Source organism: Lynx rufus, unplaced genomic scaffold (genome assembly GCF_022079265.1).
Source record: "Lynx rufus isolate CCGP_SWC_20201006 ecotype Redwood Valley unplaced genomic scaffold, mLynRuf1.p SCAF_7, whole genome shotgun sequence".
NCBI lineage: Eukaryota > Metazoa > Chordata > Mammalia > Carnivora > Felidae > Lynx > Lynx rufus.
The window spans coordinates 91,015,874-91,029,720 of NW_025814889.1; the positions used below are offsets into that span (position 1 = coordinate 91,015,874).

Here is a 13,847-nt window from a genome sequence, read left to right on the forward strand (position 1 = left end):
GGGGCGACCTCGGGCGGCTGGCGGGACGAAGCCGGCGGCGAGCCGTCCCGGGATCCCCGGCCTGTCCCTTTAACCCCGCCGCCGGGCGGGAGCACGTGAGCGGGGCTTCGGGTGGCACCCGGGCGCCGCCGCCGCCGAAGCAGTTGTATTTCGAACGCTGCCTCTGGCCCGCGGCCAGGCGCCTTGGCTCGGCGGTCCGCCTGGCCTCCCTCCTCCTCATACTTTTCCTCCTGCGCAGCCCCCTCCCCTTTATCCGCCCACGATTAGAGGTGGGCACTCCCCCCGAACCCCGCCGCCCCCTCCCCAAGCACACACACACTCATCCCACTAGAATCCTGGGGCAGGAACTCAGAAAACTTCCAGCCCGGGCAGCGCGCGCTTGGTACAGGACGCAGGAGCGAGCAGCCCGTCCCCCTCCGACTCTCCGGTGCCGCTGCCGCCTGCTCCCGCCACCCGAGGAGGCGCGGTGCCACCCACTGCTCCGTCCTTTGCCCGCGCTCAGTGCCCGACCCGATCCCGGCAGAATCTCCCCATCCTCCTTTTGCTTTCCGACTGCCCAAGGCGCTATTTGTTTTCTCTCTCTCTCTCTCTTTCTCTTTCTTGCTCTGTGAGCGCGGAGCGGGGGGGAAGAGGAGGAGGAATTCTTTCCCCGCCTAACATTTCAAGGGACACAATCCACTCCAAGTCTCTTCCATTTCCAAGCCGCTTCCGAAGTGCTACCGGTGACCGCAACTCCTGATCCCAAACCAAGAGGGGAGCCTCCCGACTTCGAACCCTCTTTTCCTTCTCCGCTCTCCTCCTCCTCTCGCTACCTCCACCTCCACCTCCACCTCCGGCACCCACCCACCGCTGCCGCCGCCACCAGCAGCGCCTCCTTCTCCTCCTCCTCCGCCCCTCTTCTCTCTTTTTGGCAGCCGCTGGACGTCCGGTGTTGATGGTGGCAGCGGCGGCAGCCTGAGCAGCAGCAGCCTGAGCAGCACGCCAGCTCTCGCCCACCCTGCCACATTCTCCGGTCCCATCACCAGATCTCCCGAAAGGTGCTGGGCACATTTGGGGCGGCGGAGGCGAAGCGGCTGCGGCGGCGGTAGCGGCGGCGGCGGCAGCGGTAGCGGCGGCGGCGGCGGCGGGAGGCAGGATGAGCGCACGCGGAGAAGGCGCCGGGCAGCCGTCCACTTCAGCCCAGGGACAACCTGCCGCCCCGGCGCCTCAGAAGAGAGGACGCGGCCGACCCAGGAAGCAGCAGCAAGTCAGTACGCGCGCGGGGTGGGGGCACCAGCCCACCTCCGCTCCCTGGGCGAGGGCCCCGCGACGCGCGGCGACCCGAGCGCGGGAGCCCAGTGGCGGCGGTCGCCGCACGCTGCCGGCCGGCCGTGGGGGCGGGCTGCGGCGTCCTCCGCGCGAGTGCGCCGCTGAGCCCCGGGGCGCCCGCGCTCCTCGGGGCGGGGAGGTGGGGAACCGCGGCAGGCGGCGGGAGGTGGGGTAGGGCGAAGCGCGTCCTCGGACTTTCGCTATTGTGCACGGCCCCGAGTGGCGCGATGTCTCCTGGTGACGAAGCGGCCGGGGTCCCACAGCCCAGGGCTCGCCGGGCACTTTCCAAGCCGCTTTACAGTTGCCGGGGTGGGGGCGGGTGGGCGGTGCGGGGTGGGGGTGGGGGTGCAGGGGTGCTCTGGAGGGTCAGGGGCGGAGGGGCTGAAGTCCCGGGGGCCGGAGGCTAGTTCTCCCGCCAACCGGCTTTGCTCGCGGGCCGGGGACTGGCGCGCCGCAGCCGCCCCCTTAGCGCCCTCCCCAAGTTCTCGGTGGCCCGGGACTCGCTCCCTCCCGACAAAGAACTCTTTGGCCCTCCCGGTTCTCTTAGAGCTCTTTAAATGCGGCGCGGCGGCCGCTCTGCTGGCCGCGGCCGCCGCCGCCGCCGCGGAGGTGTCCCTGGGAAGGGGCTACGGGAGAGCCCGGGTCCTCACCGGACGGGATTAACTCATTTGGCCAAGGGCGCGGTGGAAAGTAGTGTCCGAGAGTGTGTACGGTAGCTAGGTCACTTCCTCGCAAGGCGCCCAGTCTCCCTTTGGCCCCTGGATCCCGCGCTTCCGAGCTGCAGACATTAAATGTACTTCTCCAGGGCGACTGGCTGGGGGTTGGGAGGGGACGATCGAGGGGCGCCCGGGACCCCGCGGAGTGGAGGGTTTTGTCTGCGGATGCAACCAATTAAGCGTGCAGCCGGCGCTTGCAGAGCTGCGCGCAGCGCCCAGCGCGGGGGGTTTTGTTCGCTGCAATTTCCAAGCCTCGGCGGGCAGAGCTGGAGCGGGACATGTCTATTGAGAACATTTAAACTCGGCTTCCGCGGGCTTTAAAACTTCTCCTGCGTTCCTTAGCCTTAAAGCGCTTCCTTCACGGCAAATAGGCCTATTAGAAAATAATCCTGGAGTCCCAAAGCTGCCCGAGAGCAAGGTAGGGGGAAATTGAACAATGTATGCTTGCCTGAGCATTTTAGAAAAACTGAAAGGGTTGTACCTTTTTGAAATCATCAAAGGAAACAAGCCAATCTAGAAGCCCTGAGTTTTCCCGCTTTGCCCAAGCGACACTTTAAACCGCGTGAGGATCCTGTTTTACACCTCCCAGGAAGTCTCTGCCCTTCCCCCCCCCCCCCTTGTTTCCCACCCGACACCCAGCTCCCTCTGACTCTATCTCCCATCTCCAAAAAATAATCCAAAAGAAACTGCAGTGGGTTCTGGAGGTGATTGGAGGTTTTACCTTTGAGTTAAGGCAGAGTTCACAAAGAAAGAAAAATGTGTCTCCGGTGTGTTTGCTCCGGATGTGCCCACTGGCGTTAGTGGTCCCACAGAAGCTTGCAGGGAACCGTCCCTAGATTCTCTAAACAGGATGCGAATTTTCGTTGAAGACTTTCATGCGTTTTAAGTTAATTAGTCCCATTTAATCACCGAATCTGAATGAAATGTAAATTGATGATTCACTGGATAAATATTTAGGATCTGGAATATTAATCACCGCATTCTCTTAACCACTTGAGTATTTACTACTTGGCATAGAAGCCATTTAAAGTTTTGCTAAACCTATTGATAGTTTCAATTTCTCCCTCCCAGACACTTCCAGTCTTCCTCATTTTTCCCCTCTTTTAGTTTTCTCCAGTCCACCCCTTCCATAAGAGTTTTCTGCAAAGCAACTTTTGGAGAAAATGTTTATTTTTGTCAAAAGATATTTAAATGTAGACTGGAGACCATGCCTCCAACTCCAAAAGGAAGTGGAGAATTGAAGCAATTATCTAGATAATTCAAGCAAAACCTCCCACAACAGATTTACCATAATTATTTGGAAATTTTAGGGGGAACGGAGCTATTTTGAGTTGAAGATCTTGGATAATTGTTCCAGTGCTTCACTCAATGTGTTGATTGAGTCACAATTGATCTGCAATGCGGATATACAGAGATGATTAAAAACCATCTTTCCAATATGGAAGACCGTTGAAATACTTACGCTGTTAGCTTCATACTTCTGTTGTTTGAAATCCTAGCACAACGGATAGTAGCATTCGTGTAAAATATTTGTAAGTTGCCAAATGCATAACCATTCAAATTTTACACCTTAAAAACGTGTAACTTTCTCTCTAGAACCTGCAACCTTGTCGGCCTTTGTTACCTTCTGGAGTTGAAACAGACCCTACTTTTCACAGGCAAAACAGAATTTCCTTTTTGAACCCTTGGATTAAAAGTAGAGTTATTTCCTCTTTCTGTAAACTCAGTACCATCATCATTCCATTTATGCTCTTGCTGAATGTGTTCCAACAGTGCTTTTGAGCAGCACGTGCAGAAAATATAACTCTAGAGTCAGGGTCAATTTCTTTCAGACATTCTTCCACAACAGCATTTTTTCCCCCCCACACTTAGGAGCCAGCCGGTGAGCCCTCTCCTAAGAGACCCAGGGGAAGACCCAAAGGCAGCAAAAACAAGAGTCCCTCCAAAGCAGCTCAAAAGGTGAGATTTCTCAAGTCAAGTCTCTCCACCTTCTCCATGACCACATGAGCTTCCCTGTAATTTTCCCATTCTAGATGCAAGCCTAAGGATTTGTCCCAACTGGGTAACCCAAGACTCATCTTCCAACTGTGCTATTTCTCAGCAGAGTTCGATTTCTAAGCAATTGCTTAGCGTAAAAAGTTTATCAAGATGCTGTTCTTAACAATTACCAAAGAATACGAAGCTCAAAACAGGGGTGAGAGGGTGCGGAGGGGGAGTGGAGAAAGTTAAGATTTGCACCAGCTGTGAAATAGTTAAAAATAAATCAGAACTATAGGATTTGCTTGGGGGTGATGTTTGCAATTTCCTTCAAAAATAATAAAGATGAATTTACTTTGTGCTCATTTACATGATTACTGCAAAACCAAATCCTTCTATGAAGTTAAGTACTTTGCCAAATGGTAATTAGAAGTAGATCCAATTGTGGAATACTGGAAAAAAATTTTCATGAGTTTTACATATGTAAATGTGATGGTCAAGTATGCTGCTTGTTGCATAGATCGTAATCTCTCAAAATGCCTTTCCATCAGGTGATATAGAAATGCTCTCAATGGGACAATGAGAATTCTTTTATACAAGTATGTGAATCATTCATTGTATATTTTGGGGGCAGGGTAGAAACCAGTGAAGTATAACTTACAGTGTTTTTATTTATAAATTTTAAATTGCAGTTTAACATAACTTCGTGTCGGTTGTATTTGAGCTAGCAAAGAGGAAATATCTCAGGGTCAATGCATGTACAGAGAAGTGAAGGTAATCTGAAACTCACTTTGTTTTGTTTTTTGGTTTTTTTTTTTAGCTTTACAAATAAATCAAAAAAGGTTTCTGTATTTTATTTGTAGGTTTGTATATTAGTGGAAAACAAAGGTTCAAAATTCAGAAGGAAATTTTGATACATCTTTTTAGTAGATTTGAGTGCATGTTGTACAGTATTTGTTAAAAACGACTATATGATCATCTTTGGGGATTAAGGTTTTGTGTGGTTTTCTCTGTGACTGGGCACTAACCATATTATATGTGATAGTTTTCAGTGTTGTAAACTGCCATAGCAACCAGTGATACATATAAAGTTATTTAGGGAGTAACTATGAGTTCTTGTCTGTTTCATTTTAACAATCTTGAGCAGAGCTGACGTGAAGGAGCAGATATCTAATGTATTTAAATATAACTGCTTCACAGAGGGAAAACTTAATTGTGACTCACATTTGGTCAATAAACTTTGAAGTAGCTCTAAGTTACCTTGTCATTTAGAACTGACAGTACATAATCTGATATTTCTAACAGGAATATTTCCTATTTGTTACATTATTACCTGGTCTATTAAGTTAGGTAACATGGGCTAATTTGACAAAGGAGTTTTTTAAATGCTGTGTAAAGTGTGGGGTTTACCTAACTGAATTTTACTGTAATGAAATGGCGAAGGAGCATCTTGGTAGGTAGCGAACAAACATTGAAAGTCTGACGTAATTGCTCTGAAAAATGCATCATTACAGCATCTCCCAGGAAGAAATCTGTATATCTCATCATAAATAATTTATTTGAAATTTAAGACAAAAAAAAGGGAAAATGAGCCATATCTTTCCAATTTCACCTTATTACATTTTTTTTTCTGAATGAGTAAAGAGATACTTCTGTCTCCTTCCCTTCATCTTGAAAAGTTTACCACTGACCAGCAAAATCTTTATTGATAAAAGGAAAGCTGAGACTTGGGTCTAATTGACTACCTAAAGCAAAATAACAAAAAACTTGGTCTCCTCCCAAGTAAGATTTGATTGATTTTCAGTCCTTTTAATAATAGGCATTTACAGATGATCCCACTAGGCTGCTTATCTTTCTGATGCTTCTTCATGTATATGTGTACATTATATGTGTACATTGTTACAACTTCTAAAACAGAAGTAGGTTTTCTTTTTCCCAGAGAAATCTTTCCCTGAAATCTTTCATTCATCCAGGTAAAAATATTTTTCACACAGTTCTGTTGTAAAAGTCCCTTCTAGTAAAAATGAGTAAATATATTTGCCCATAACATGACTGTTCTGTTTCTTCAGTTTTATAAATTACGCTTCATTTGGAGAAGATAATACTTGGCAAAATAATGAATGACATTGATGAATTGTTCATGGCATGTGTAAACTTAAGGTATTTTCACTTTCAACTCAGTATTTATTGAGTTTGCTACTACCCTATGTAAGCATGATTTTCAAAGTATATTTGTTTATCAGACATGTATTGTATTCTGAGAAGACATGTTTATTAGGATTTTGAAAAGCAATCTTTTTTCGAAAAAGTTCTATTGTTCGTAACATGTAAGATAAACATATCCTGCTAGACTGACCACAGTAGATATAAGAAGTCTCCTATGATTAATAAATTGGGTATTCTCGTGCAAACTGAGACTCATCCAAATGAAAAAGAGAAAACAAAACTGGTAAGCATATAAGAGGACAGAGCTCTAAAATTAGAGAAGATACAGTGGACGCTGGAATCCTGATGATGTTGTGTGTTTAAAATTTCTTGTTGCTTGGGTTTCTTTACTTACAAAGTTTGTGTTTGGACTCAGTAACTGGCCTTGGGGCATTTGAAAACAAAACTGCTTGTTGGGAAATTAGCAATGTGAAACTTGACAATGCACGCTGAACGTGGCAAGACCCAAGTGGACAACTCCTAAATTAGCCATCACTTTAATTTCAGGCCATAGTCAATATAAAATTGATTTGTATAATATGTAAAACAAACATTTATAAAGATACAATTTGTTATGCTTGGAACTTGTGGAAGAGACAATAATGATTCTTCAATCTGCTTCTATTCCATTATGACAAATTCCCATGGATGACCATCATGTAGCAATTGTAATCGTTGCTGAGAACTCCAATCTGAGTGCTCAAAATGTGTCCCGGAACCAGTTTCATATTGTTATCTTAATAAAAGAAATCAGAAGTTAATGTTTTCCTGAATAAATAATTTGTGTGTGTGTGTGTGTGTGTGTGTGTGTGTGTGTGTGCGCGCGCGCGTGTCTGTCCTGACCCTTTTATTTATGTTTTAGTGTGAGATGTAACTGTGGCCAGTTGTCTCTTAATTTTTGCTTCGTTTTCCTCTCATGTTTGTGCTGGATGGAAATACTTTCTTTGTATTTTCACATTTTGCATGTTTAGAGAAGAGAAAGGTATAATCTCCTGTATGTTTAGGGTTTTTGCTGTGGGTTTGTGATCATGAGAGAATACTGGAGGGGCTGTCACTCATTTTCCAGTGTTTAAGGTCATAAGTCAAGTTCATCTGTAAGCCTCAAGGCAATTCTCATTTGGGTACTTTCAAGAAAACACTTTCTTTTTCTGAGATTGAATTAAACTTTAATAGAAGGAAATTGCATATAAAAAGATCTCAGGTGAGAGACAGCCCCACTGCATAGTGTCATAGATTAGCTTGAACTTCCCTTTGACTTTAGGTATAATGACCAGAGCTAAAGAATGAGGCGCAGAATGAAAATATCATTCATCTAGGTAACGTATGTGTACTTCAAGTAATGTGTTCAGGTAAACATTTAATTGGTATCTTCCATTTGCTTGTACAAAAAAGGCCTGGAGTGGATTGGATACTGTGAAGGAAGATCTGTGCTTTTTTCAAATTGCATTCTTAGAAATGTGGCTGATTTTTCATAAATGATTACCAACACCAAGCACAGGTTTTGTGATGAGAGAATGTAGGTTTTATTCACCATTTCAGATGACTGTCAGAGCATAGATGCTGAGTGAGGACAAGATTTTTTTTCACAATATAATAGGCCCAACTGAAGAGAGTAATCAAAGGCGTCATTATAGGTAAGTCAGGGAAAGTGGGGTACTAGAAGTTGTCATACAATTCCAGCCTATGGTTTCTGTGTTACTAGTATGCCTTAGTTTGATTCCTCTGTGTTTGAATGGGCAGATAATTTCCATTCAGGAGATTCAGGGCCCTCTGTGAGTATACAAATGTATCCAGACAGGTGGAATCAAGTAAAACCTAATTGTTGTCTCCATTTTCTTGGTATTATATGCTCATTTATCTAAACAATCGACTCACTTTTTTTTCCACTTCACTTTGCACCAATAAATTCTATCTGGCAATGCCTTTGAGTCATCATAGATTATGATCCAAATATGGGAGATTCAGATACATTTGAATTCTCTTATGAAGTAACTTTATTTCAAGGGACCCATGGTTCTAATTTTCTGGAAGCTATCATTCTTTCTGAACTTTTTCATCAAGAGCTCTCCATTGCTTTGACTGACCCACAACCGTGGCTCATTTTTATCTCAAAGTCTCAACAAATCATTCTGCTAAGAAGATAGAGCATACCAGATTAGCATTCTGTTGTGTTTTCAGTTCTTTCTTGAGAATAGATGGAGCCTGTCAGGTAAATCATTCAAGCCCATCTTGTCTCGTTAGCTCACCACCTGCAGTTTTCAGAGCTCACCTTGGAACCGCATAGCTTGGCCCCAGGGTGGGACAATGAACCTCACGATCGTGGACTCTGGAAGTTTCAGTTATGAGTTTTTGTTCTTCTAATCAGGAGAAAAAGGCTGAAAACTGATTTTATTTTGGACTGTTGCTTTGTCCTCTCTTGTTTTAAGACACTGAACAATTTTGATCGGCATCTTCTGATTGACTTAGAGAGGAGTAGCAGCATCATTTTCTTTTCCCCAAGTTAATGTAGGGGGCAGTTTGCTCAGAAGGTAACCCCTGCGAACCCTTGTATCATTACTATTGATTTTTCCGATTACAAAAGAAGTAGAGCGATGGTTTAAAGGAGGAGACTCAACCTTTGGAAATAGCTTTTCCTGTCATTTTGGCCTTGGCTTTGATTTGGTGTTTGTATAGGTGAAGACAGGCATGTGTAAATAATGACATGAGAGTTGACAATAAGGGCTTCCTTGAGTAAAATGAGCATGAAAGCATGAACTACAATGGGTGACAGAACTTACTTATATTTCCTGCTGTAAAAAATGTAGTGAAGGCAAACTTGTAGCATCTTTGTAAGACTAAAGGTGGTTGCATTTAACATTTGGAAACCCATAGAATTGGATTATCAGAAAAGTAAAATGAGAACTACTCAATGCTTAGTCTGATTGACTGGTCCGGTTGATTTTCATGCCAGTGCACATTGATCTGCACTGTTTATATATTTCAAAGAACAACTGAACGAAATATAATGTGACTTTCTAGACATTGGATAGCTGGTTCCATATGTGCTTGATCTGCAGGTCTTTGTCTTAAAAGTGTATATATAAAGACCCGTGAAAACAAAACAAGGTACTATGCCCAAATATTTTCTTTGTTTTCCTTCTAATTTTATTTTAGGCCCAAATATTTTTCTGGCCTTTTTTTAAAATCTGTGTGCAGAGGCACTGATTGATTTGGGGGGAGGGGGTTTGGACTTTCATGCCTTATCACAGAAGTATAAAATGTGATGAGAGTATTTAAAGTAACCAAAATTAATAGCTATCTAAATTTGACTGAGAAGTCAGAATTGGACAATTCTCTTGGTTCCCCATCTCAGCTCTTGTCTATGTATTTATAGGAAACTTGGAAATGTTTTACTTTTAATTACTCATTTGGTTTTCACCCTAGGAGTTTTTTGTTTTGTTTTGTTTTTATTTGCCCATGGTGATTTTATTTTATATGAAGTGTCTCCCAGAAGAACAGCCCTTTTATTGCCTTGAAATCAGATTGGGCCTCACTCGGTTCCACTACTTCTGAACATGGGCGGTTTGCTTAATCTTTCATTTTGTGAAACAGGGGAAGTCATAGCTGTCTTATTTGAGTAAGGTAATGTTCAGAAAATCACCCTGGAAACTTACAGAGTTTGGGAGGAATTCTCTTTAAGGGTAACACTTGAAAATATGGAGGGAGAGAAGAAACTACATTTGAGTCCCTACTAAATGTTGTAGCTGTTGTCAGGCACTTTGCGTAGATATTAGCTCCTTAAGCCTCTGACGTAGATCTTATGGCCTTCATTTCACAAATGAGAAAGCTCTGATTCCAAGATGTAATGTTCTATTCTAGTTCTAATGTTCAGTTCTAGAAAATGGTGGAACCTGGGCCTGAATTCAAGTCTCATTCGAAAGCTTATGATCTTTCCACTACTATGTGCTGTCAGATATTTTGGGAACTATTTGCTATAGGGTAGGCCATGTTATCTCCAGCAACTTGAAATGCAGGTTAGAAGCTAGGTTTCAAGAAACCCTTTGGAGATAGGCTCTCTCTTTGGAGACAAGCTTTTGTCTTTATAAGACAAGCTTATAAAGGGATTCGAAACGTGTGCCTACCGCAGCTGATATCCCCAAACTTCTGGCCCCCAAAACCCACAGGGCTGTGTCTTTGGAGATTAGAACACATCCACTCTTCTTCTCTGTTCAATGAAGGGGCTAGATGAAATGCCTTCTGAAGTTCCGACCAATCTGCAGAATTCTGATGGCAGGAGGGAAATAAGACACACATGTGACTGGAACACCAGGTTTTCTTTCCTTGTTCTTCTTCATTCAGTAAATACGTAGTGAGCACATCTTGTGCACCAGGCACTAATGCTAAGCACTCTTTCCGTGTTTAAGAGTTCTGTTTGTTAGGCGAATTTCCTTTTTTGATGACGATGATGATGATTTTAATGCGGAGTCCATGTTAGGGCCTGGAGTACCAGGCTTCTTAGGAAAAGAAAAAATTGTGTTTCCCACATAACATTCTTCCAACCTTCATGAACTTGCTTCTAAGCATATTATGTAAAGTTAAGTATACAGTTCTGCCTCCAAGCTTTTTTTTTTAAGCGAAAATATGAAAACAAGCAAGGAATAAGTAACACTTTTAACAAGTTATGATGTGGTAGTTGCAAATGTTAGTATGATCGTGTAGTCTGAAATCTCTGTTCTTACACATTCAGGATTCCCAGCCTCTCTCCCCAACCCCCAGCCCACCACCCCCCCCCCCCCACAAGTTGTAAATGCTTAGAACAAGTTACTGTCTCAATTATACATGGGTTTGTAGCATAGAACCAAATTCCACCCTGGTGAAAGGAAACCAAATATATACTCCCACAGTATTGGACAGGCTGACGTGTTAAAAACAAAACAAGCCCCTGGAAGGTTTTGTTGGTCTTCTATTGAAAAATAATATTCCGAAGGGCATTCAACACAGGAGAAAAGTTAAAGCCAGTGTTTTCCTACATGTAAAAATCCTGGATCTGTGCTGGTTTACAGACCAAAATCCTAACTTGTTTTGCAGCCTTTGTGAAGGTTGATCAGAATGATTAAATAGTGTGGGTCTTAAAGAACAATGGGAACCTCCCAGATCGACGCCACACAGCGCAGCTAATGTGTTTCTTCTAGATGTAGACTCAGAAGAGGGTTTCAGTTTACATGTAACACTGGCCTGAAGACCAAGGAGCAAGTCTGCTTTTAACAAGTCCAAGTGATAATTGTGATATTTTGCCCTTTAGCTAATGGTGCGAATTTTATTTTTGAATAGGCTTTTTGTAAATGAGATGCTCATTTTAAAGTCCTCTTACTTGCAGGGCTTTCTCTCTCTCTCTTTGAGAGATTTGCTTTCTGTGACTTGGAAATGCAATGAAACCCTTTGTGAAAACAACCTTCTCTTCAGCAGATTTTAGATACGCCTGGATCACATCGTGGCCCCTGAAACGTAACAACTGCACCGAGAAAGCCTGGTGTAGCCCTGTTAGCCTTTAAGGTCAATAGCCTCCTCCTCTTAACCCCACCTACCATCCCCATGCCCATGAAAAAGGATTTCTATCTTCCATATTTGTGTAATTGACTACTGGGTAAACTGTGCAGTCTCACAGTTGATCCCAAAGATTAAATCAGACACTGCTTCTGTATTAGGGAATTTTGTACTCGTATAACTCACTATGTACTAGCCAAAGGGTTTCTTAAAAGCTTCATTCTAAAGGTGACAGATGGGTGTAATGGAATATTTGCATTGACTGAACCTTCTTTGAGATTGGACTAACTTGAAGGAAAACTTTCCCTTGAAGAGTTCCATCTTGTTAGGCGTGAAAGAGCATTTATTGAGCACCTCATTTATGGTGGGCACTTCACTCCTCCCAGGAGGCATTATCTCCATTTCACACATGAAACCGAATTAAGGTTTTCAGGGACCTGCCCAAAGTCATAAAGCTAAATGGCAGAGCAGGGATTTGAATCTAAGCTTTCCCAAGTAGCGTCTGTGTTCCTCTTAAGACAACTCCCTCTCTCCCTAAGACAACACTCAGAAAGAGGGTGTGATTGACTGGGCACTCCTGGCTTTCATTTAAGTTAATTCATTGCCCTTACGACCAAAGGTAGGACAGTGACACTAACCTTTGACAATAAATGATTCCTTTGTGGAGTCATTCACAGGTAGTAAAACGATTGATTCACAGTGCCCAAACCTGATGGTTAGACTGAGCTCCTATAGCTACTAAGTTTCCTTCTGTTCGGGGAAATTAGCTGAGTCAGTGACAATTTTAGTTGATGAAAATATCTCCGTACGGTATAGAATGCCTATATGCTGGGGAGAGGTAATAGTTTTAGGAGGGGAGAACCCAGCCTTTAGAGATGAGCAGAACTGGGTTCAAATCCCAGGTGTGCTATTTATCAGTTTTGTGGGTTACCTTTCACAACTCTCTAAGACGTAGTTGCTCATCTGTAAAATAAGGGAAATAATAATACTTACCTTATAAGACTGTTATAAAGCTTAAAATAACACACATGAATGACTTAGCCCAGTGCCTAGGGTATTTTAAATGCTCAATAAATGTGAACTAACATTATGCTAATCATGCAGAATTTGGGTTAATGCCTAGGACCTGTTGGGTAGTAATGCCAGGTTAGGGGGATACCATTTGTGAGAAATCTTGTGGAGTATTTTGCCTGCCTGTCTGTCTGTCTGTCTGTCTGTCTATCTATCCTTCCATCCTCTATCTGCATCTATTTTTACAAGGCAGATGGAAGAGAGAAAGAGGAGAATCTCACTTGGCAGTGTAGACAGTTATAATGGAGCATTTTAGTATCATTGTACCAAGTAGCTACTGGCTGCTAACTCAGGTAACAAAAGTAGAATACAAAACAAGTTATCCTGGCTTAGGTTACCTGTATTTTTGTGCTTGTATAGCCTTGGGATGATTCTTATATATAGAACAAGATGCACTACGTTTTCTTTATCTTGAAAAGTATAAATATACGTTTATACAGAAGATGTAAATTGCGTATGGGTGTGGGTGCACAGGTGCATTTGTATGTATCTTTTGGTGTATTTGGGGATTGGAGTAGAGGTCAAAACCAGAGGGAAATTACTTTATAGATTACGATGAAATCTGATTCAAAAGGTGAAAACCACTGATACCAGAAAAATCTTCTATAAAGAAAAGAAATTAAAAAAAAAAAAACCTTTAGCTTTCTGGCACTCCCAGTTTCTATCTCAGAGACAAACATTGATGATTTCTGCCAGGTTTTTTTTTTTTTTCTTTCTTTGCTTTAAATGAACTGATGGACAAGTGATTGTTTTTGGCAAGGAATAGGAAATTATGTAAAAGTAAGCAGATGTTTGGTGTTTTGAATTAGAAGCCTATGTATTCTTACTTTGGACTTACTTTTGATTGGTAAAGTAGAAATGCTTTCTTAGATGTAGGTAGAAATGCTTTGTAAAGTGTTATGCAACATATCAGTATTAATTTTTGTAACTTCATTTGTGACATGGAAAAAAATCATTTAAGAAACATTACCTTTCTAAAATACTCCTTTATATAATTATGGATGTGTGGGAGTATTTTTGTTGTTGTTGTGGATGGAAATAACAGCC

At 43.0% G+C, this 13,847-nt stretch overlaps 1 protein-coding gene across 1 annotated transcript in view; it reads left to right on the forward strand.

The window, feature by feature from the left end:
- The first annotated feature begins 232 nt into the window (after positions 1–232).
- The window catches only part of HMGA2 (high mobility group AT-hook 2), a 140,869-nt gene continuing 127,254 nt past the window's right edge, over positions 233–13,847 (forward strand). The window contains exons 1-2 of the mRNA XM_047065703.1: positions 233–1,246; positions 3,897–3,983. Of these exons, the coding sequence (XP_046921659.1) occupies positions 1,136–1,246; positions 3,897–3,983 (198 nt within the window). The 5' untranslated portion in view covers positions 233–1,135. The remainder of the gene's footprint in view (positions 1,247–3,896; positions 3,984–13,847) is intronic.